The 26,248-nt window shown below is 43.4% G+C and overlaps 2 protein-coding genes across 2 annotated transcripts in view; one reads left to right on the top strand and one right to left on the bottom strand.

Annotated features, from left to right (window-relative positions):
- Positions 1-2,251: 2,251 nt before the first annotated feature.
- On the bottom strand, positions 2,252-11,342 carry LOC106564468 (transcription factor AP-4). The gene is made up of 7 exons (XM_045691014.2): positions 10,978-11,342; positions 8,732-8,897; positions 6,963-7,061; positions 6,510-6,683; positions 6,095-6,259; positions 5,729-5,878; positions 2,252-5,515 (listed from the first exon to the last, which is right to left on the bottom strand). Exons 1-7 carry the CDS (start codon positions 11,058-11,060, stop codon positions 5,357-5,359), a joined length of 996 nt encoding a protein of 331 aa, XP_045546970.1. The 5' UTR covers positions 11,061-11,342; the 3' UTR covers positions 2,252-5,356.
- Positions 11,343-13,030: 1,688 nt separating this feature from the next.
- Positions 13,031-26,248, top strand: part of LOC106564452 (zinc finger protein GLIS2) — a 34,953-nt gene continuing 21,735 nt past the window's right edge. Inside the window, exon 1 of the mRNA XM_045691011.2 lies at positions 13,031-14,028. The gene's annotated coding sequence lies outside the window, so the exon portion shown is untranslated. The remainder of the gene's footprint in view (positions 14,029-26,248) is intronic.

Here is a 26,248-nt window from a genome sequence, read left to right as displayed (position 1 = left end):
TCCGCATAGCAGTGAAAGTTAACATTATGTTTTCGAATGACATCCCCAAGAGGTAAAATATATAGTGAAAACAACAGTGGTCCTAAAACGGAACCTTGAGGAACACCAAAATTTACAGGGGCCTTCCCTATGGCTCAGTTGGTAGAGCATGGTGTTTGCAATGCCAGCATAGTGTGTGCAACGCCAGGGTTGTGGGTTCGATTCCCACGGGGGGCCAGTACAATTATTATTATTTTTTTTAATGTATGAAATGTATGCATTCACTACTGTAAGTCGCTCTGGATAAGAGCGTCTGCTAAATGACTAAAATGTAAAAAAAAAAAAAAAAAAATGTACAGTTGATTTGTCAGATGACAAACCATCCACAGAGACAAACTGATATCTTTCCGACAGATAAGATCTAAACCAGGCCAGAACTTGTCTGTGTAGACCAATTTGGGTTTCCAATCTCTCCAAAAGAATATGGTGATCGATGGTATCAAAAGCAGCACTAAGGTCTAGGAGCATGAGGACAGATGCAGAACCTTGGTCTGATGCCATTAAAAGGTAATTTACCACCTTCACAAGTGCAGTCTCAGTGCTATGATGGGGTCTAAAACCAGACTGAAGCATTTTGTATACATTGTTTGTCTTCAGGAAGGCAGTGAGTTGCTGCGCAACAGCTTTTCAAAAAAAATTGAGAGGAATGGGAGATTTGATATAGGCCGATAGTTTTAAAAATATTTTCTGGGTCAAGGTTTGGCTTTTTCAAAAGAGGCTTTATTACTGCCACTTTTAGTGAGTTTGGTACACATCCGGTGGATAGAGAGCCGTTTATTATGTTCAACATAGGAGGGCCAAAGCACAGGAAGCAGCTCTTTCAGTAGTTTAGTTGGAATAGGGTCCAGTATGCAGCTTGAAGGTTTAGAGGCCATGATTATTTTCATCTTTGTGTCAAGAGATGTAGAACTAAAACACTTGACTGTCTCCCTTGACCCTAGGTCCTGGCAGAGTTGTGCAGACTCAGGACAACTGAGCTTTGGAGGAATACGCAGATTTAAAGAGGAGTCCGTAATTTGCTTTCTAATGATCTAATGATCACCAATGACTGGAACGAATTGCAAAAATCACTGAAGCTGAAGACTCATATCTCCCTCACTAACTTTAAGCATCAGCTGTCAGAGCAGCTTACAGATCATTGCACCTGTACATAGCCCACCTGTAAATAGCCCATCCAACTACCTCATCCCCATATTATAATTTGTTTTTGCTACTTTGCACTCCAGTATCTCTACTTGCACATTCATCTTCTGCACATCTATCACTCCAGTGTTTAATTGCTAAATTGTAATTACTTCGACACTACGGCCTATTTATTGCCTTACCTCCCTTATCTTACCTCATTTGCACACACTGTATATAGACTTTTCTATTGTGTTATTGACTGTACGTTTGTTTATTCCATGTGTAACTGTGTTGTTGTTTGTGTCGCACTGGTTTGCTTTATCTTTGCCAGGTCGCAGTTGTAAATGAGAACTTGTCTCAACTGGCCTACCTGGTTAAATAAAGGTGAAATAAAAATAAAATGGACATTAGACCAGTGGAAATCTGTCCTTTGGTCTGAGTCCAAATGTGAGATTTTTGGTTCCAACCGCCGTGTCTTTGTGAGACGCAGCGTAGGTGAACAGATGATCTCCGCATATGTGGTTCCCACCGTGAAGCATGGTGGTGTGATGGTGCTTTGCTGGGGACACGGTCTGATTTATTTAGAATTCAAGGCACACATAACCAGCATGGATACCACAGCATTATGCAGCGATACACCCTCCCACCTGGTTTGTGCTTAGTAGGACTATCATTTGTTTTCCAACAGGACAATGATCCACAATCACCTGACCTCACCCCAATTGAGATGGTTTTGGATGAGTTGGACTGCAGTAAAGGAAAAGCCAACAAGTGCTCCACATATGTGGGAACTCCTTCAAGACTGTTGGAAAAGCATTCCAGGTGAAGCTGGTTGAGAGAATGCCAAGTGTGCAAAGCTGTCACTAAGGCAAACGGTGGCTACTTTGAAGAATCTAAAATATATTTTGATTTGTTTAGCACTTTTTGGGTTACTACATGATTCCATTGTTTTCCACAATGTAGAAAATAGTCAAAACTAAGGAAAAACCCTTGACTGTGTAGGTGTCACAACTTTTGACTGGTAATGTATATAAAGTAAGGAATATCACATTTTTCAAAAAGTTAAAATAAAAATGTAAGCCATGTATGTATTAAAAAACCAAGTACAAATTTTATTGTATTTTTTCTTTACAAAGGCCTGTTTTTCCCAACAAGTTCATTTTTCTTAAACAAAATATAACAGCATCTCATCGACCCGGACTGACAAAAAAAAGAAATAAAAAAATATACAAATGTCTGTAATTAAAAAAATAGGACAAAAGGAGGGATGCAGAGAGAGATGAGAGAAACTAACATATTTGAAGAAAAGGAGAGAAACACAGCTGTTCGGTTTTAAGTCACAGCAAAAAGAGCTTGATCAACATCGTAAAAATCTTCATCGCCGTCCTTGATTCAGGCAGTACAGACCGGGAAGTGCTTCATATCAATAATCTCTAATTATTGATTATTAAGAGATTCTCTAACAACCAACAATCTCTCAGGACACCAGTGCTGAAATATGATGCACACATCTTTAGCATAAAAACTGTTAAAAAAAACTGAACAGAAGAAACAACCAAAAAGATAAATATATCTGATAAAGGACAATGAAGATACTGGCGGTGTCCCAAATGGAACCCTATTCCCTACCTTCTGCACTCTTCATACCAGGGCCCTGGTAAACAGTAGTTCACTATATAGAGTGCCATTTGGGACACATCGCAGTCTCGCAGCAGTCAGTAAGTATAGCTACTATTCTAATCAGATTTGAAGTTCACACAAAATTATAATTTCCCCCTACAACAGACAATAGGTTGTTTCTGCTCTCTTGCCAACTCCTAATGGAATTGTCATGCGTTTTGGCAAGAGCACAAACAGATCTGGGACAAGGCTAAATAGACAAAATATTGTAACCAGTTATGAAGTTGAATCACAAAATGAGCTTCGTTACCCCAAATGTCCCACTGGAGCCAAGTTCTCACACAGGAAGAGCTTCATGTAGACAGTGGCTACGTCGACAATGGAACCCTATATGCTAAATAGTGCACTAGTTTTGGCCAGTGCCTCAGTGCGCTATGTAGGGAATAGGGTGCCGTTTCATACGCAGACAATGACTAAGGAGATCGCAGAAAAAAAAACAATTTAAGACAAAAAACAAACACAGCATCAATTGGCAATAGAGCATGGAGGGATGAAACAAGAAAAACCTCAAAGTCTAAATAAATGGAATGTTTTTACAGCATCATTTCAGATTCAGCATTCCTAGAAACTCCTGTTCTTCCCTGATCACGAGATCTGTACAGGAAAACTCATGGCCCTAGTTGTAGCCTTAAACATGGTTCAGGAAAAACTCCTGACCCTTAGCATCATATCAACATATCATAGGAAGTGAGTGAGAAACACCAGGCTTCCAGAGAAATAACAGGGATTCCAGTCCCGTTCCCAAAACAAACTGACAACATGGAGGGGTACGAGGGGCAAGGGACTGGGGCATATTTCTAGTTCAGTGCTTGTGTAGGAGTTGAGCGCTACCCGTTGGGTTAGGATATGCCCCCAGGGGGTTTCAAAATCGAATGGTAAAAGTTGGGGGTCTCAGAGGGCATACGATCCCTGTTAGCACCATCAGAGAAAAATACTACATTCTTCAATGCATGTAGATACATGCGTGTTATGACTGTAGACACGTTGACATAGACGGGTTGGCTGAGCATTTCACACGCATCGATGAGGCCGTGTGGTGTTATGATTCTGAACGGTCAGATAGCTTGCAACAATGCCTAGAAGCTGCCTGGTGGGAATTCGTAGGTGGCTCGTTTCAGCTCGTTACTGATACCATGTCTTGTTTTGAGGTGTTCTGACTATGGCTCAAATTCACTAGCTAGCTAACCAACAACTGTAACAATGTATTTGAGAGAAGTGTATTTATGTTTTCAATAAACATTTAGAGACAAAATATAATTTACATGTTAACAATCTTAGCCAATCCTGTCTGTTTTGCCCCATAGTTGGGCATGCATTGGTTTTGTTGCTAGACAACCAGCCCGTCTATACTGTATGCATGTTATGTTCTCTTGTTGGGAGGTGCATAGACTCATATTGGGTGAAGGGGTGATTTAAAAAAAAAAAACACTTCTGCCTAATATTCAACACTACCCCACCTATAAAACTAATTTACTGTAGCTTGGAATTGCATAAATACCTAAAAACATTTAGTGCATAGTCACTGAAATAACCAAAAATCAAAGAGACCTAATTGGAAACTATCCTCTTAGTAAACCCGACACCTAGGAAAACTTTTTTTATAGAAAATATGGAAAACAACGTTTGAAACGTTAAGAGAATGGTCCACTGCTTGCTTCTATGTAACCCTAATAGAGCTAGTGACACAGCTTATTCTGTAAGTTTCATTCATACATGTGATTGATGGGATCCAGCTAAGTACCAGCTGTGTTGTATTCTGCCAGAGCCAACCTATCGCTGTCTATTGTCTTAAAGACTTTCCAGACAGCAAGCGATCGGGCGGAGCAAGGCTGCCAAAATAGAGCAGATACCCATTTTCTCCGCCTCGGCTGAGCAGCCTTCACGTGCACGAGCAACGCCGATCGCTGTGCCTGAAAAGAATTCCGCTGCAGCTTTGTCTGGAACGGCCTTTCTGATAGACTGCCAGATTGAGCCAACTTCTTCATCTGTGATTTAAAAGCACACGATCTGAACAGAGCTTATCATACCTACTGGCTGACTCCATAGTCATTATAATGCCAAAGACAGGTTCAAAAAAAGAAACATTTATATCAAAAAGTAGTCAGGCGTCTGGAGGGAATCTTTGTGATCGTCTTCTACAGTGGGTGGGTATCTCTAACGTGTGTGTGTTCCATTTGTTTGTCACTGGTTTATGATTGAATATGGATTTTAGTAGAACAAATGTCATTGTTTCGCTCTACCAGTCAGATGATGTCTGAGTGTGTGTTTGTATTGGTGTGTGTGTGTGGCAGCGAACAGTTCATCAAGCAGTCCTCTCCGTTGATGTCAAACTGTCTGGAGAGAACACGTTGTGTGTGTGTGTGTGTGTGTGTATATATATACAGTATGTATTGGTTTGTGTGTACATATATGTATCGGTGTATGTGTGTGTGGTAGCTAACAGTTCATTGAGCAGCCTTGGCTCATGCTGTCTGAAACTGTATAGAGAACATGGTATGCATGTGTGTCTCTGTTAGTTCATGGAGTAGTCCTCCTCTCCCTCACTGTCGGAGGCCGTGTCAGAGCCGGCGGTATCCATGGTGACGTGGGCAGGGCTGACGATGACTGCTCGTCTCCTCTCCTCCTCAGCGCTGCCCCTCCTCTCCTGGGTACGTTCGATGTGCTGGATGGCCTGGAGGCGAGAGAGAATTCTAAGGTCAAAGGTCATATGATTCAGTGACGCTGTACGTAATGGGGTTATCTATACACCTCATACTGAAACATACGCTCTCTGTCCATCTCAAACACACATTACTATAGCACTACAGACATCATAGAGAGCACAAGGATACACTGAACTTCACTATAGAAACCCTACAGAGCACAAGGATACACTCTCCCTCACCTGTACGATGGTATCCAGGTTCTGCCGGGACGTTGACACTGTGCTGGTGTTGGAGGCGGGGCTCATGGCAACCACGGTGACGTGGTGCGGGGTCAGCGTGGGGGCGGGGACAATGACCGTGGGGTGGTGAGTGGGGGCTGGGGACCGCACCTAAAGGAGGAGAAGAGAGATGGTGAGAATAAGAAGAGTGAGAAATGAGGAGAAGAGAGAGGTGAAAAATGAGGAGAAAGAGAGTACAAAGGAGAGGAAGGAAAATAAAACATTCCTTCCATTCAAAAACTGTTGGTGTGTTTCCCCATCTGTGGATTGTGTGTGTCTCTCTCTCTCCGTCTGTGTCCCCCACCTGTAACCTGTGTGTCTCTGTACCTGTGGGCTGTGTGCTGCGTGTCTGTCCCTCTCTGCGCTGGTCTCTGCATGGAGCTGCTGTAGCCTCAGTAAGGTCTGGGTCTGGATGTGAGCCTGCTCCTCCTGGACCTGCTGGGTGATCACCTTCAGCCTCTCTGGGTGCAGCACCATGTCTAGAGAACGCACCTGGATGGACAAAGACACGGGGGAGAAGGGTGATCAGTCTTTATGTCTATATTCCGCTTCACTCTACCTTCCCTCTTTTCATTCTCAATCCCTCATTGTATCCTTCTTCCCCATCACTGGTTCACCCGCTCTCTCAGTTCAACCTTCTCTCCATCCCTTCTTTTAACTCCCCCACCCCACTCCTCTGTTCATCCCGCTGTCCCTAGCCAGTCTCTCCCACATCTCCCTGCCCACCATCCTTCCCTCTCACCTGTTCCTCCAGTATCATCCTCGCCGAGCGCTCCTTGTCCAACTGTTGTCTGAGCTCCAACATCTCTCTCCTCAGCTCCTCGGCTTTCTCCTCCTCCAGAATGTCTGGGGAGCCGATCCCTTCATCCTTCTCCTCCGCCCCACGCCTCCTCTTTGGGGAGGAACCACTGAACTCCTGCAGGAGAGGAGACAGGGTGAGAGGGAGCATTTCAACTAGCTATGGCCATGCCATGAACAGTTAATAGTAAACCAACGTAATTGTTAAGAAGAAAGTATTTATACTGTACACCCTAATGAAATGGATCACTTTACACGTTTATGTACTTTTGTCTGGGTTCAATTATCAACTGTATACATTTCTGATATTAAAAAAAGTCACAAGTTACAATATTTGTATTCATTTCTATGGCTAGACTTGGCTATATGAAGGCAATACAAATGTATGAATGTCTACCTGGATGAAGCGTTTGAGCTGGTTGTTCTGCTGCAATAGCTGGGTCTTCTCTTGCTCCAGAGCAAAGATGTAGTCTGACGTCTGCTGTAGGATGGCAGCCTGAAGAGACAGGAATAATATTAAAGTTAGGTCAGAATCAATACTCTCAGAAACAGTTTCCTTGAATCATCCATGGGTGGTATGGACTAGAGGTCGACCGATTATGATTTTTCAACTCCGATACCGATTATTGGATGACCAAAAAAGCCGATACCGATTAATCGGCCCATTATATATTTGTAATAATGACAATTACAACAATACTGAATGAACACTTTTATTTTAACTTAATACATCAATAAAATCAATTTAGTCTCAAATAAATAATGAAACATGTTCAATTTGGTTTAAATAATGCAAAAACAAAGTGTTGGAGAAGAAAGTAAAAGTGCAATATTTGCCATGTAAAAAAGCTAACGTTTAAGTTCCTTGCTCAGAACATATGAAAGCTGGTGGTTCCTTTTAACATGAGTCTTCAATAATCCCAGGTAAGAAGTTTTAGGTTGTAGTTATTATAGAAATTATAGGACTATTTCTCTCTATACCATTTGTATTTCATATACCTTTCACTATTGGATGTTCTTATAGGCACTACAGTATTGCCAGCCTAATCTCGGGAGTTGATAGGCTTGAAGTCATAAACTGCACAATGCTTGAAGCCCAGCAAAGAGCTGCTGGCAAATTCTGGAAAGTGCTGTTTGAATGAATGCTTACGAGCCTGCTGCTGCCTACCACCGCTCAGTCAGACTTCTCTATCAAATCATAGACTTAATTATAATATAATAAACACACAGAAATACGAGCCTTAGGTCATTAATATGGTCAAATCCGGAAACTATCATTTTGAAAAAAAATATTTATTCTTTCAGTGAAATACGGAACCGTTCTGTATTTTATCTAACGGGTGGCATCCCCAAGTCTAAATATTGCTGTTACATTGCACAACCTTCAATGTTATGTCATAATTATGTACAATTCTGGCAAATTAATTACGGTCTTTGTTAGGAAGAAATGGTCTTCACACAGTTCGCAACGAGCCAGGCGGCCCAAACTGCTGCATATACCCTGACTCTGCTTGCACCAATTTGTAAGTCGCTCTGGATAAGAGCGTCTGCTAAATAACGTAAATGTACAGAACACAAGAGAAGTGACACAATTTCCCTAGTTAAAATAAATTCATGTTAGCAGGCAATATTAACTAAATATGCAGGTTTAAAAATATATACTTGTGTATTGATTTTAATAAAGGCATTGATGTTTATGGTTAGGTACACATTGGTGCAACGACAGTGGGTTTTTTTCTCGCAAATGCGCTTGTTAAATCATCGCCCATTTGGTGAAGTAGGCTGTGATTCGATGATAAATTTAACAGGCACCGCATCGATTATATGCAACGCAGGACAAGCTAGATAAACTAGTAATATTATCAACCATGTGTAGTTAACTAGTGATTATGTTAAGATTGATTGTTTTTTATAACATAAGTTTAATGCTAGCTAGCAACTTACCTTGGGTCCTTGCTGCACTCGCATAACAGGTAGTCAGCCTGCCACGCAGTCTCCTTGTGGAGTGCAATGTAATCGGCCATAAATCGGTGCCCAAAAATGCCGAGTACTGATTGTTATGAAAACTTAAAAATCGGCCCTAATTAATCGGCCAGTCTGATTAATCGGTCAACCTCTAGTATGGACACAAACACAGTTAGCTAGATTATGGTCCTGCTCTCCTACCTTGCTGAGTTTCTCGCCGTCTGTGTGTGGCAGGAGTGTTTTCAGCGACTGGAACCCTGCGTTGATGCTCTGCATGCGGCGCCGCTCGTTACTATTTGCGATCTCCCGGCGGATACGCCTCTCCTGGTCCTGAGCAGTCTCCGGGCTGAGCGGGATGTTGGCCAGACTGGAGGGAGAGATGAAGGGATGGAAGGAGAAATGGAGAGAAGGACAGAGGGAGATGGAGACAAAAGTAATATTTTATTCAGGTTTATTGTAGTTTAGTCTGTTTTTCACTGCGTGTCTAATTAGAAATTACATGGTTATAAATTCCTATCATGCCGATGTAGCTTGGTGGAAAACACAGTGCACATGCAGGTAGTACAGCGCTATTCCTTCCCACTCCCCTGCAACCACACCCCCACCTACATTTCACTTGGGTTAGTGACTAGGGCTATTATAAGGTCAGGTCCTGGAGTTTCCCTGAACTCACTGCCCTTCAACCCATTTAATGGTTGCTAACCTAACCTGTTCTGTTTACTCAGCCAGAGTAATATGTAAACCATATAACCTCCAGAGATAACATCAGTGTACATCAGTGAATGCTCTGCAACAGGATTTCCCCAAACTTGGTCCTGACCCCTGCACATTTTGGTTTTCCCCTAGCACTACACAGCTGATTCAAATAACCAACTCCTCAAGCTTTGATTATTTGAATCAGCTGTGTAGTGCTAGGGTAAATACCAAAACGGGACCCAGGACAGTTTGGGAAACCATGCTCTACAAGGTTCACAAAGAAGTAGAATAACCAGATCTCGGGAAACGTGTCTGACAGCTAGGCTTAAAATCATTCACAACGCGACAGACAAGTTAACTGTCACACAACATCTTAAGAGGGGGAAATATAGGCCTATTAGCAGACCTATTATCTATGCACACAATGCTTAGACTCACAGTAGCTATTTGTTTAGTCAACTGAATAGAGTGCAGTAAGCAAAACAAATTAGATATGCCTAAATCAATGCTAATAAAAAGTGAAGTGGACAACCAAAAATCTAATACTTTTGAGATGGAATGCATCCAAGCCATTGACGATGTGGGCCTAGAGACTAGTACAGAGTAGCCTACTGCAATCTAGATTTGAACGCTGCCTTCATTCATAAATTCTGTTTCTGCTCCAAAAGATTCTAGAAGCGTGTTTAGCTACAAACCCCTGGTTGATCGAGCGCTTCTCACATACATTGGTTGACTGCGCAGACTTATTACAACGAAATATTGTAGCTAGCACTAAGGTATATATGGTAATTAGCAAGCTTGTCGTCGGCCTACCAACGAACCAGATATACACTTAGTAGCTAACGAACTAGTAATATGTGCAAATCCTTCACCAAAATAAGTAGCTAGCATAGTAGCCTGGTGAAATGTGACACCGAGACCACCCCTTCACATGGAGAACAATGCTTTTTGCCTACCTATTTGAAACACTATTACACCGTCGACTTCACTAAAACGGGGTCTTTCTACAAAATATGAATAAATCAAATTCAAGTAGTTAAATATAAGTTAGTATGGACGAAATTGTGTGATGTTTATTATTTAAACGCTGTTGCGGATGTTGAACACACACCACGGCCATGCTACTAAACTCGAGAGCTTAGCCAATTTCAGTACACGACACATAAGCATGGCCGCGCTACCCACGAGCTAGCTGGCTAGCCACGGCAGGCATATTTACTCGCTACACCTCGTAGGTTCCCTACATGTGTGACCCAAAGCCCGTAAACACACGCATACTGTTAGGTTGTTTCACAAAAGTATAACTGCATCATTTTTTGTCGACCTGTTGGGGAAGGAACACCGTAAACAACATCTGGAATGCAAGCTAGCGCGGGATAGCTACACAGCAGCGGGCAGTGTGATTAGTAACCACGTGGTTCGTGTTAGCTGGATACAAAATGTAGCGATTTCAAGTATTTATTTACATTTTTCGCTACAACTGTAACCATCAACGGTCATTATTAATACCACTAGCCGTTACAATGTTTCGGGACAAATATTAAATGATTGCTTTCGTCCCGCCCTCAGGGTATGCGCTCATATGCGCACAGCTAACAAGAAATCATAGCTTCCTTCAATCAATGTTGTGCCAATATTGTTGTAGCTAGATTGCTAACTACATGCAGGCTACTAGCTAGTTAGTAAGCAGATAACTCACAGTTGCAATCAAAATACACATCTTGTCGGAAGCGTGATTATGCAATACACACCTACAAAGCCCTCCAATAACATCCTTCTCCGATTTCTTGAATTGTTGTAAAGCCTTCTCCGTAGGCATCATGAAGTATTCCATGCTTTAGCTACCTAGCTTCTTAACGTTAGATATCTTCAGCTGTAACCCCTTGAGTCTGTTCTGTGTTTGGAGGCTATTTTTCCAATTTCCTTGCCGTAAAAATAAAAAATACACTCCTGTACTATGTTCGATTGCACATAGCTAAGTATTGCGTAGTATTATTGATCGTTCGAGGTTGCAGCTAAAAGGCTAGACTAAGCTAACTGTGTGTGGCTCCAGCTGATGCGGATTTCCCTGCGTGCGTGTGGCGCCTCCGCCTACTACTACGTGTGTGTTTGCAGCTGATCTCTGTGTCTCGAGGCGGGAAACAGCTGGTCGGAATCAAGGAGAGCATGAGAGCTTTTTCTCTCTCTCTGCATAGCAGACCAGACTACGCACAAACAAAGAGCTACTTTGAGACAGAAGCGTTAGGGCCTATTGAACAAGGAACGGCCAACTGGTGCTTATAAAGACACTTAAAATACACCAAAGAGAAAATGAAAACAGGAGGCCAGGCCAAGGCAACAAACCAAGGTCAAGTACAATAACATCAAACAACCAATTTGCCTATATTCTATAAAACAACGATATATTTTATTCTAATTTATTATATTCTTTAAAAACAAAAATAGATTACATGTTTTTATGCCAGTGCCTATCAGGTCAAATACATTTGAAAGTCCGGATGTTATACCTATACTGTAATAAAAACCCTAGCATTATGATAGCCATGGTAAATTATCGAAATGGATTGTAGCCTATGTAACAGCCACCCTATTCTTATTCAGGTTAAAGCTATATAGTCAGTATAGCCCAATAGCTTACAGTAAGAAGGCTATTGGTCTAGTATGGCATAAGACCAGGGGCGTAACACTTTGTGTGATAGCCTATCTGGGAATGTTGTAGTAGTCAATGCCTACATGTAGGCAGACTATCCATCATTTATCAAACAAATGAGTATAGGGGTATAGACTATAACTATTTTTGTTAAGATGTTTAATTTTATAAGAACAAATCGCTAGGTCTTCCATGCACCCTTTGACCAGCAGATGGTAGACTAAACCTTCTCACGCAGTTATGGTCATCAAACCAAGGTATGAGTTGTCTGGTTGATGGCTGTATCATAAAAATTCAGAAAACAAACATTTTATTTTTGGTCTTAATTTAAGGTTAGGGTTAGGAATAAGGCTAGCCTATGTAACAGGTTAAGGTTAGGTTTCAGGTTAGGGTTAGGTTTAAAGAAATAGGCAGGGTTTAGCCATAATTATGACTTTGTGGCTGTGGAAACTAGTGACGACCCAAAGTGTGCACCCCAAACATTTCGTTAACTTTATAAGTATGCAGGTATTTCAATAACCTATTATGTCGAATACAAAACATGAGCTGGTGCACACACAGACAAAGTTATTTTATCTAGAGGTGCTGACTAACGGCGGATAAACTATAAGCTATACAAATAAAAAGAGTCGCACACTATATATAAAGTCCCAATAATTTATTGGGTAAATCACCAACGTTTCGGCATCACTGTGCCTTCTTCAGGGGAAGAAGTGTGTATGTGTGTGTGAGAGAGTGAGTGAGTGAGTGAGTGAGTGAGTGAGAGAGAGAGAGAGAGAGAGAGAGAGAGAGAGAGATGAAGAAAGGGGGAAGTCAGCTGTGAAACGGAGAAATAGAGAATATCTGTGAGAGATGCGTGCTTTTTGTTCACTCACGTGTTGTTTTCTTTCTTCAGATAGAGACTTTTATGAGTGTAATGTTTTCTGATAGTTTATTTCACCTGTTTATTATCTATTCCACTTGCATTGGCAATGTAAACATATGTTTCCCATGTCAATAAAGCCCTTTGAATTGAATTGAGAGAGAGAGGTGAGAAAGGGATAGACTTGAAGGAAAGGTTGGAAATGAGCCGAGGACAACCTCCGTGTTCGGAAGTGATAGGCGGGACCGCGAAGGCAAGGGAGGCATGCGCTGAGCTGGAAGAGGTAGGCTGCTAGGGTCTGTTACCGAACAGAGGAGTGGTGGTGGCTGCGTGGGGGAATAGGGGCTGGACTGGGTCTTGGTCTGTCTACGTACACAGCAGACGACCACGGGGAGGCTGGAACCACACAGTCACGTCTCCTGCTGAGGGGTGTAGCCGGAAAAAAAGAGAAAGAGAGGGAGAAAGAGAGAGAGAGAATAGAAAGACAGAGAGCCACGCACGGCTCAGCTGAGGCAAGCAGACGATTGGAGTAGAAATCGTGAGAGACAACCGCTGGAAGAGAACAGTGGAAGGGAGGAAGGAAAGAGAAAACAGTCAGGACCCAAATCTGCCAGCGACCACCACCTCCTCTCCATCTCGCTGCTTAGCTGCGCACCCACATAGACCGATGACACCCCTCGCCCTCTTCTAAAAAGACAACTAGGGGGGGTGACCGCCTACCGAGAAGGCAGTTGACTAGCGTCGTAACTAAGCGATGCATATTCTATCCAAGAGCGCAAACTTGAAGCTATATTTTATCCTAACATAGGCTATTTGACGAATGTCACTGTTGACATTATTTCCTGACAGTGTTGTGGTTATTGACACGAGGCTCGGTTTGTTTTCGAGACTCTGTAAAGCAAAGTTTTTTTCTGCTGGACTTGTTTTTTTCAGTGCGTCGTGGATTTCCATACTTGCAGAAAAACAGATGATTATTTTTGCGACAAGCTAGGCCTATTTGTAAAGAAATATAGCAGTAGAACGAACGGACTCCTTTGGGGTGGGTTTTTATGTCTTTATTTTCCGTACAGTCTGTTATAGATACATTATATTCTATCGACAAAGGCTCGACAAGCTCCTACTAAACTTGTCTCTTGAATAGACACCCTTCTGTAGCCTATCAACCGTTTGAAACGGTTGTGTGCACATCAAGGAGATACTGAGAAGTGTCAGTAGAGGAGACATCCAACGAGGAGAGCCGACAAGGATACTATACGTTCGCGTCCAGTGGAGACAAGGCTTTTATCAAAGGTAAACACACACAGACACTCAGACATCCATGTTCTCCCATGGGAGTCCATGACAGATTTTTCTTTTGCGTATGTGTCCTTTATTCCCCTATAGCCTCCCAGGCTACTGTAATTTCGTTGTGGTAATGTATGTAAACTACTATATTTGTAGACTACGTAGATTTGATAAATTCGGCACCTGTGGGAAATTTGGTTGAAATTGTCTCTGATTAAGGGCACCGACATAAGATGCTCGTGGCCGGTTATCGGTCTAGACTGGATGTCACGGTCCGTTATGTTGTCCGTCTGACATGTCTGGACACCATATTATTTTGCCTGTGTAGCCTAAATGCCACATTTCATATTGTATCCAACATCCCATATTCGTTCCTTTAACATCTCACCACAGGCTGCCTTGTCGAGAACAATGACATGGAGGCTACATATGTCTGACATGATTGAACGGTCTGTCACAGACTAGATCAAATCTAACCAATCGGAATGGTGCGCAATAGTGCAATAGTGATAGACCGTTCACGACCATTCACGACCTAACCTACCCTGACTGTGACCCTATCACATTAATATATTCATGATGTGCCATGGTGTGCAATTTATTTTCAACAATGGCCTTTCCAAAATGTCTCTCAAATAAAAAATGTTGAGTAAGCCTACTATAGTACAGGCCCTAGTTCCAGAACATTAGATTAGATTGCAGTGAGTTTAGTGGTAGGCCTATATGAGACATTTGGAGTGATAGAGTTTGTAGCCTAAATCCAGTTAAATTGTACAAAGAGTTGGCTTTTTTAACACTAACCAGAAGGAGATAATGAGATTAGCCCTAAAGGTCACAGTGAAACACTGGGAACGTGTTTGGTTGGACAACCAGCCCACTGGGCACCCACTACTTGAATCAAAGTTGTTTCCATGTCATTTCAATGAAATTACGTTGAACCAACGTGGAATAGACGTTGAATTGACGTCTGTGTCCAGTGGGAGTCCTTGTCAATGTACTGATAAGTGTGTGTGTTATGCCCACACAGAGATTTCAGGAATCTTACATCTTGTCTATTGTGGGCCAATAATAAAGATGACTGGCCCTTCCTTTGACCACACACACACACACACACACACACACACACACACACACACACACACACACACACACACACACACACACACACACACACACACACACACACTCAGACTCTCACACACACAGTGCAAAAGGAGTCTGAGGGGAGCTAGATACAATACGCAGATACACCCACCATCACCACAGCAGGAAAAGAGAGGGCCTAGTTCCAGGCCTCTTGGAGACAAAGCGGCCCTTAAGAAGCTATGATGCAACGGGACTGTAACACCACCACCACCGCACACACACAGAGAAAGAGACAGTGGGAAAATAATATCATAATACAATCCAGCAGCGATCACAGAAAGGAGAAAGCTCTCTGGACTGGACCTCACCAGACTAACTAACTGGACCTCACAAGACTGACAAACTGGACCTCACCAGAATGACTAACTGGACCTCACCAGAATGACTAACTGGACCTCACCAGACTGCCTACTGGACCTCACCAGACTGACTACTGGACCTCACCAGACTGACTACTGGACCTCACTAGACTGACTAACTGGACCTCACTAGACTGACTAACTGGACCTCACTAGATTAACTAACTGGACCTCACTAGATTAACTAACTGGACCTCCCTAGACTGACTAACTGGACCTCACCAGACTGACTAACTGGACCTCACCAGACTGACTAACTGGACCTCACTAGACTGACTAACTGGACTTCGCCAGACTGACTACTGGACCTCACTAGACTGACTAACTGGACCTCACTAGATTAACTAACTGGACCTCACCAGACTAACTAACTGGACCTCACCAGACTGACTAACTGGACCTCACTAGACTGACTAACTGGACCTCACCAGACTGACTAACTGGACCTCACTAGACTGACTAACTGGACCTGACTAGTCTGACTCTACTGGACCTCACCAGACTGACTAACTGGACCTCACCAGACTGACTACTGGACCTCACTAGACTGACTAACTGGACCTCACCAGACTGACTACTGGACCTCACTAGACTGACTAACTGGACCTGACTAGTCTGACTCTACTGGACCTCACCAGACTGACTAACTGGACCTCACCAGACTGACTACTGGACCTCACTAGACTGACTAACTGGACCTCACCAGACTGACTAACTGGACCTCACCAGACTGACTAACTGGACCTCACTAGACTGACTAACTGGACTTCGCCAGACTGACTACTGGACCTCACTAGACTGACTAACTGGACCTCACTAGATTAACTAACTGGACCTCACCAGACTAACTAACTGGACCTCACCAGACTGACTAACTGGACCTCACCAGACTGACTAACTGGACCTCACTAGACTGACTACTGGACCACACTAGACTGACTAACTGGACCTCACGAGACTGACTAACTGGACCTCACTAGACTGACTAACTGGACCTCACCAGACTGACTACTGGACCTCACTAGACTGACTAACTGGACCTCACCAGACTGACTAACTGGACCTCACCAGACTGACTAACTGGACCTCACCAGACTGACTAACTAGACCTCACTAGACTGACTAACTGGACCTCACCAGACTGACTAACTGGACTTCACTAGATTAACTAACTGGACCTCACTAGACTGACCAACTGGACCTCACCAGACTGACTACTGGACCTCACCAGACTGACTAACTGGACCTCACCAGACTGACTAACTAGACCTCACCAGACTGACTAACTGGACCTCACCAGACTGACTAACTGGACCTCACCAGATTAACTAACTGGACCTCACCAGACTGACTAACTGGACCTCACTAGATGAACTAACTGGTCCTCACTAGACTGACTAACTGGACCTCACTAGACTGACTAACTGGACCTCACTAGACTGACTAACTGGACCTCACCAGTCTGACTAACTGGACCTCACCAGACTGACTAACTAGACCTCACCAGACTGACTAACTGGACCTCACTAGACTGACTAACTGGACCTCACTAGACTGACTAACTGGACCTCACCAGACTGACTACTGGACCTCACTAGACTGACTAACTGGACCTCACCAGACTGACTAACTGGACCTCACCAGACTGACTAACTAGACCTCACTAGACTGACTAACTGGACCTCACCAGACTGACTAACTGGACCTCACTAGATTAACTAACTGGACCTCACTAGATTGACTAACTGGACCTCACCAGACTGACTACTGGACCTGACCAGACTGACTACTGGACCTGACCAGACTGACTAACTAGACCTCACCAGACTGACTAACTGGACCTCACCAGACTGACTAACTGGACCTCACCAGACTGACTAACTGGACCTCACCAGACTGACTACTGGACCTCACCAGATTGACTACTGGACCTCACTAGATTGACTATCTGGACCTCACCAGATTAACTAACTGGACCTCACCAGACTGACTACTGGACCTCACCAGACTGACTATCTGGACCTCACCAGATTAACTAACTGGACCTCACCAGACTGACTAACTGGACCTCACCAGACTGACTAACTGGACCTCACTAGACTGACTCACTCGACCTCACCAGACTGACTAACTGGACCTCACCAGATTAACTTTCTGGACCTCGCTAGACTGACTAACTCAGTGATGAGAGGACAGGACAGCCATGATGAGAACATATAGGAAAAAGGAAAACTCTGTGTGTGTGTGTGTGTGTGTGTGTGTGTGTGTGTGTGTGTGTGTGTGTGTGTGTGTGTGTGTGTGTAAAACGCGTGTGAAGTGTGAATGGCCCATGAGTACACTCATGAATGTGCTTAGTAGGGTCAAGCGGTATACAGATTTTCATACCTTCGTACCGTTCCTGTACCATACCGGGATATAAGGTATTACCAGCAGTGCACACAAAGGGCGCTATTTCTTTACAAACGTAAAAAATACAAATAATATTGATCCAGGAGGGGATTAGTTGTCTTTGCTGTAACCAAGAAGCTTGGTCTTGCAAGCTAGACACTTAGCTAGCAAGTTAGCAAACCCAATGCATAGCTGGAGCCTGAGCTGGATATCATGTATTTAGCACATCTTAGATAGTTAACTTAAGCAGTGGCGTAGCACGTACCCCCAAACTTTAGGGGGCCCGGTATTAAAAATGTCAAAATACCCCGGTATACGGTATATACAGTATACCGCCCAAGTCTACAGCTTAGAAACAACAATGTGTGTGTAAGGGTACGTGTTAGAGCTTGCACATGAACATGTGGATGTGCGTAGCAACCCCTTGCCAACTCTATATACTCCTATACAAGCTATAGCAAAGTCCTGGGGGCAACCGTGTGTGTGATAAAGCAAAGTCCTGGGGGGAACCGTGTGTGTGATAAAGCAAAGTCCTGGGGGGAACCGTGTGTGTGATATAGCAAAGTCCTGGGGGGAACCGTGTGTGTGATATAGCAAAGTCCTGGGGGAACCGTGTGTGTGATAAAGCAAAGTCCTGGGGGGAACCGTGTGTGTGATAAAGCAAAGTCCTGGGGGGAACCGTGTGTGTGATATAGCAAAGTCCTGGGGGAACCGTGTGTGTGATATAGCAAAGTCCTGGTGGGAACCGTGTGTGTGATATAGCAAAGTCCTGGCGGAACCGTGTGTGTGATATAGCAAAGTCCTGGGGGGAACCGTGTGTGTGATATAGCAAAGTCCTGGGGGAACGGTGTGTGTGATATAGCAAAGTCCTGGGGGAACGGTGTGTGTGATATAGCAAAGTCCTGGGGGGAATCGTGTGTGTGATATAGCAAAGTCCTGGGGGGAATCGTGTGTGTGATATAGCAAAGTCCTGGCGGAACCGTGTGTGTGATATAGCAAAGTCCTGGGGGAACGGTGTGTGTGATATAGCAAAGTCCTGGGGGGAATCGTGTGTGTGATATAGCAAAGGACCCCTTGGAGCCGTGCCGTGCTGGGTAAGCCCTGTGTTGTCTTTGACTGCCCCTATTTGTACATGAGAGTTCAACGGGTTTAACTCTAGCTAGTTATGAAAACCTTCCCCACTACTCTACTCCCCATAGCAGCATGCACGCACGCACGCACACACACACACACAGTTAGAGTGGGGAAAGCTGGCCTCCCTCTAACTCCAGCTCTAGTCTGGCTGTGTGTGTGTACTCTGGCTCTAGTCTGGCTGTGTGTGTGTACTCTGGCTCTAGTCTGGCTGTGTGTGTGTACTCTGGCTCTAGTCTGGCTGTGTGTGTGTGTACTCTGGCTGTAGTCTGGCTGGGCTCAGACCAGGCATTTTTCGCCCGTTAGACTCTAACCACTAACGACTGCCTCTCTCTGCTCCCCCCAGGAATGTCTTATTCACCTCCTTTCTCTCTCTCTCTCTCTCTCTCTCTCTCTCTCTCTCTCTGTAGGTCTGGATGGGTCGGGGAATCACGCACACACAGCCTACTGCAGACACACACATACTGCAGATATACTGTATACACAGACATATTGCAGATATGCTGTATACACACACACTGCAGATATACTGTATACACACACATATGTATGCATAGATTCAAGACACACATATTAACAAACACTTATGCATGAACGAACAAACACATGCACACAGGTAAACACATACACACACGATGACACACACACGACACACAGACACGATACACACACATGGTTTCCCCCAGTATGGACAACACCACCTGTGTGACTCCATACATCTATGAGGGCCCCTGGCCACCCCCGACCCCCAACCCACTCATCCCTCTCTCCATCCCTCTTTTCTAAAAAATAAAAAAAACATCCCTCTTTCCTTTATCCTCCACAGAGCCGTGCGTCTGTGTGTTCACTTCCAAAACAAACAGACGGAATTCCGCATCTCCTCCCTCTTTCCTCCCTCCTCACCCACCTCTCCGCTTCTTTCTCTCCCCTCATGTATTCTCTCTCGTCCTTTCTCTCTCCCTCATACTTTCTCTCTCCCTCATACTTTCTCTCCCTCCCTTGATCTTGCTGGGCTGTGGCGGTCCTGACTTTTTGTCAGCCGGTTATTGTCATGTAAAAGACTGATGGTCTCATGTTAATTGACCGTTAATTAACATAAACATGTTTAACATCTCCAGGCCTCCACACAGACAAACTGCTGAGACAAGCCTTTGGAACATCTACATTTACAAAAAGTCTAATAAATCTATTTAATATACACCATCACAATAAATCCATTATTTATTTTAGGCAGGTCTAAAGAAACATTCTGATATTATCAGGCTATGTGCCATGACATAGGCTGTAGGCTTGTTCATTTAGCCGACAAGACATGCTTATAAGTCCCATGCCATTATTTTATATTATATGATTTTATAGTAAGAAGAATATAATTGAACTTAGCTGAATAAATAGAAAGGATATTTTTACCATTCTGGAGCGAGTGAGCATATAAAGTGACTATGTTGAGTGTAAAAGTGATAATTCGAAACAGGTCCTAAATGCTACATTTAGAGTTATTTGGCATACAAACTTTAGAATGTCTTAGGAATCAAAACATATGTAGGCTGCATGATGCAACTATAGGTTAGTTAACTCTACCTACATGTACATACTACCTCAACTAACTGGTGCCCCCGCACATTATCTCTGTACCGGCACCCCCTGGTAAATACAGTTGAAGTCGGATGTTTACATACACTTAGGTTGGAGTCATTAAAACTCGTTTTTCAACCACTCCACAAATTTCTTGTTAACAAACTATAGTTTTGTCAAGTCGGTTAGGACATCTACTTTGTGCACGCCCTGACCATAGAGAGCCCTCTGGGTTCTCTATGGTGTTGTAGGCCAGGGTGTGACTAGGGGGGTGTTCTAGTTTTCCTATATCTATGTTTGTTTTTGTTGTATGGTTCCCAATTAGAGGCAGATGATTCTCGTTGTCTCTAAGTTCTCCATTGTTCCCACCTGGGTTGTGGGATATTGTTTTTGTGTTGTGCATGTTGCACCACTGATTTCACGTTTCGTTGTTGGTTTATTGTTTTTCTGGAAGTTTCACTACTAATAAAGATGTGGAACTCAACACACACTGCGCCTTGGTCCCGTCCTTTTGAAGAACGTGACAATGACACAAGTAATTTTTCCAACAATTGTTTACAGACAGATTATTTCACTGTATCACAATTCCAGTGGGTCAGGAGTTTACATACACTAAGTTAACTGTGCCTTTAACCTGTTATGGCTAGGGGGCAGTATTTTCACGGCTGGATAAAAAACTTACCCGATTTAATCTGATTATTACTCCTGCCCAGAAACTAGAATATGCATATAATTATTAGCTTTGGATAGAAAACACTCCAAAGTTTCTAAAACTGTTTGAATGGTGTCTGTGAGTATAACAGAACTCATTTGGCAGGCCAAAACCTGAGAAGATTCTGTACAGGAAGTACCCTGTCTGACCATTTCTTGGCCTTCTTTATCATCTCTATCCATTACAAAGGATCTCTGCTCTTACGTGACACTTCCTACGGCTGCCACAGGCTCTCAGAAGGCGGCAAAAAGCTGAATGACGTAATTCAAAGCCCTGGCTGAAACACATTATCGCGTTTGTCAAGTGGCCGATCAGGGGACAGTGGGCTTAGGCGCGTGCACTGGCCGCCCCCGTCTTTCTGTTTTTCCCTATATTTACCGAAACTCAGATTCCCGGTCGGAATATTATCGCTTTTTTACGAGAAAAATGGCATAAAAATTGATTTTAAACAGCGGTTGACATGCTTCGAAGTACAGTAATGAAATATTTAGAAATCTTTTGTCACGAAATGCACCATGCGCACGACCCTTATTTACCATTCGGATAGTGTCTGGAACGCACGAACAAAACGCCGCTATTTGGATATAACGATGGATTATTTTGGACCAAACCAACATTTGTTATTGAAGTAGCAGTCCTGGGAGTGCATTCTGACGAAGACAACAAAGGTAATGAAACTTTTGTAATAGTAAATCTGACTTTGGTCAGGGCTAAACTTGGTCGGTGTCTAAATAGCTAGCCGTGATGGCTGGGCTATCTACTGAGAATATTGTAAAATGTGCTTTCACCGAAAAGCTATTTTAAAATCGGACATATCGAGTGCATAGAGGAGTTCTGTATCTATAATTCTTAAAATAATTGTTATGTTTTTTGTGAACGTTTATCGTGAGTAATTTAGTAAATTCACCAGAGGTTTGCGGGGGGGTATGCTAGTTCTGAACGTCACATGCTAATGTAAAAAGCTGGTTTTTGATATAAATATGAACTTGATTGAACAAAACATGCATGCATTGTATAACATAATGTCCTAGGGTTGTCATCTGATGAAGATCATCAAAGGTTAGTGCTGCATTTAGCTGTGGTTTTGTTTTTTGTGACATTATATGCTAGCTTGAAAAATGGGTGTCTGATTATTTCTGTCTGGGTACTCTGCTGACATAATCTAATGTTTTGCTTTCGCTGTAAAGCCTTTTTGAAATCGGACAGTGTGGTTAGATTAACGAGAGTCTTGTCTTTAAAATGCTGTAAAATAGTCATATGTTTGAAAAATGGACGTTTTCGGATTTTAGAGGAATTTGTATTTCGCGCCACGCCCATCATTGGATATTGGAGCAGGTGTTCCGCTAGCGGAACGTCTAGATGTAAGAGGTTAAACAGCTTGGAAAATTCCAGAAAATGATGTCATGGCTTTAGAAGCTTCTGATAGGCTGATTGACATCATTTGAGTCAATTGGAGGTGTACCTGTGGATGTATTTCAAGGCCTACCTTCAAACTCAGTGCCTCTTTGCTTGACATCATGGGAAAATCAAAAGAAATCAGCCAAGACCTCAGAAAAAACATTGTAGACCTCCACAAGTCTGGTTCATCCTTGGGAGCAATTTCCAAACGCCTGGTACCACGTTCATCTGTACAAACAATAGTGCCCAAGTATAAACACCATGGGACCACGCAGCCGTCATACCTCTCACGCAGCCGTCATACCTGTCTCCCAGAGATGAACGTACTTTGGTGCGAAAAGTGCAAATCAATCCCAGAACAACAGCAAAGGACCTTGTGAAGATGCTGGAGGAAACCGGTACAAAAGTATCTATATCCACAGTAAAACGAGTCCTATATCGACATAACCTGAAAGGCCGCTCAGCAAGGAAGAAGCCACTGTCCCAAAACCGCCATAAAAAAGCCAGACTACGGTTTGCAACTGCACATGGGGACAAAGATCGTACTTTTTGGAGATCTCAAGACATCAGTCAGGAAGTTAAAGCTTGGTTGCAGCACTGAGGCTAGGTAATACGGTCACCAACGATAAATCCTTGATAATCGAAAATTTCAATAAGCATTTCTCAACGGCTGGCCATGTCTTCCTCCTGGCTACTCCAACCCCGGCCAACAGCTCTGCCCCCCCCCCCCCCCCCGCAGCTATTCGCCCAAGCCTCCCCAGCTTCTCCTTCACCCAAATCCAGATAGCAGATGTTCTGAAAGAGCTGCAAAACCTGGACCCGTACAAATCAGCTGGGCTTGACAATCTGGACCCTCTCTTTCTAAAACTATCCGCCGCCATTGTTGCAACCCCTATTACCAGCCTGTTCAACCTCTCTTTCGTATCGTCCGAGATCCCTAAAGATTGGAAAGCTGCTGCGGTCATCCCACCCTTCAAAGGGGGTGACACCCTAGACCCAAACTGTTACAGACCTATTTCCTTCCTGCCATGCCTATCTAAAGTCTTCGAAAGCCAAGTTAATCAACAGATCACTGACCATTTTGAATCCCACCGTACCTTTTCCGCTGTGCAATCCGGTTTCCGAACTGGTCACGGGTGCACCTCAGCCACTCTCAAGGTACTAAACGATATCATAACCACCATCGATAAAAGACCGTACTGTGCAGCCGTCTTCATCGACCTGGCCAAGGCTTTCGACTCTGTCAATCACCGTATTCTTATCGGCAGACTCAATACCCTTGGTTTTTCTAATGACTGCCTCGCCTGGTTCACCAACTACTTTGCAGACAGAGTTCAGTGTGTGAAATCGGAGGGCATGTTGTCCGGACCTCTGGCAGTCTCTATGGGGGTACCACAGGGTTCAATTCTCGGGCTGACTCTTTTCTCTGTATATATCAATGATGTCGCTCTTGCTGCGGGCGATTCCCTGATCCACCTCTACGCAGACGACACCATTCTGTATACTTCTGGCCCTTCCTTGGACACTGTGCTAACAAACCTCCTAACGAGCTTCAATGCCATACAACACTCCTTCCTTGGCCTCCAACTGCTCTTAAACGCTAGTAAAACCAAATGCATGCTTTTTTCAACCGTTCGCTGCCAGCACCTGTCCACCCGACTAGCATCACCACCCTGGACGGTTCCGACCTAGAATATGTGGACAACTATAAATACCTAGGTGTCTGGTTAGACTGTAAACTCTCCTTCCAGACTCATATTAAACATCTCCAATCCAAAATCAAATCTAGAATCGGCTTTCTATTTCGCAACAAAGCCTCCTTCACTCACGCCGCCGAACTTACCCTCGTAAAACTGACTATCCTACCGATCCTCGACTTCGGCGATGTCATCTACAAAATAGCTTCCATTACTCTACTCAGCAAACTGGATGCAGTCTATCACAGTGTCATCCGTTTTGTTACCAAATCACCTTATACTACCCACCACTGCGACCTGTATGCTCCAGTTGGCTGGCCCTCGCTACATATTCGTCGCCAGACCCACTGGCTCCAGGTCATCTATAAGTCTATGCAAGGTAAAGCTCCGCCTTATCTCAGTTTACATTTACATTTACATTTAAGTCATTTAGCAGACGCTCTTATCCAGAGCGATAACAACACCCACCCGTAGCACACGTTCCAGCAGGTATATCTCACTGATCATCCCCAAAGCCAACACCTCATTTGGCCGCCTTTCCTTCCAGTTCTCTGCTGCCAGTGACTGGAACGAATTGCAAAAATCGCTGAAGTTGGAGACTTTTATTTCCCTCACCAACTTTAAACATCAGCTACCTGAGCTGCTAACTGATCGCTGCAGCTGTACATAGTCCATCTGTAAATTGGCCACCCAATCTACCTACCTCATCCCCATACTGTTTTTATTTTATTTACTTTTCTGCTCTTTTGCACACCAGTATTTCTACTTGCACATCATCATATGCTCATTTATCACTCCAGTGTTAATCTGCTAAATTGTAATTATTCGCTCCTATGGCCTATTTATTGCCTACCTCCTCATGCCTTTTGCACACACTGTATATAGACTTTCTATTTTTTCTACTGTATCATTGACTTGTTTATTGTGTTATTGACTGTACGCTTGTTTATTCCATGTGTAACTCTGTGTTGTGGTCTGTGTCACACTGCTTTGCTTTATCTTGGCCAGGTCGCAGTTGTAAATGAGAACTTGTTCTCAACTAGCCTACCTGGTTAAATAAAGGTGAAATAAAAAAATTAAAAAATGGGTCTTCCAAATGGACAATGACCCCAAGCATACTTCCAAAGTTGTGGCAAAATGGCTTAAGGACAACAAAGTCAAGGTATTGGAGTGGCCATTACAAAGCCCTGACCTCAATCCTATCGAAAAGTTGTGGGCAGAACTGAAAAAGCGTGTGCGAGCAAGGAGGCCTACAAACCTGACTCAGTTACACCACCTCTGTCTGGAGGAATGGGCCAAAATTCACCCAACTTATTGTGGGAAGTTTGTGGAAGGCTACCCAAAATGTTTGACCCAAGTTAAACAATTTAAAAGCAATGCTACCAAATACTAATTGAGTGCATGTAAACTTCTGACCCACTGGGAATGTGATGAAAGAAATAAAAGCTGAAATAAATCATTCTCTCTACTATTATTCTGACATTTCACATTCTTAAAATAAAGTGGTGATCCTAACTGACCTAAGACAGGGAATTTTTACTAGGATTAAATGTCAGGAATTGTGAGTTTAAATGTATTTGGTTAAGGTGTATGTAAACTTCAGACTCAACTGTATTGTTATTTTTTACTGCTCCTCTTTAATTACTTGTTACTTTTATCTCTTATTCTTATCCATATTTTTTTAAACTACACTGTTGGTTAGGGGCTCGTAAGTAAGCATTTCACTGTAAGGTCTACCTGTTGTATTCGGCGCATGTGACAAATACAATTTCATTTGATTTGATGATTTGAGAAAGTTGCAAAAGAAACTTGTGCTCTGT

This window comes from Salmo salar, chromosome 12 (genome assembly GCF_965601325.2).
Source record: "Salmo salar chromosome 12, fSalSal1, whole genome shotgun sequence".
NCBI lineage: Eukaryota > Metazoa > Chordata > Actinopteri > Salmoniformes > Salmonidae > Salmo > Salmo salar.
This window is presented reverse-complemented; position numbering and strand designations above follow the sequence as displayed.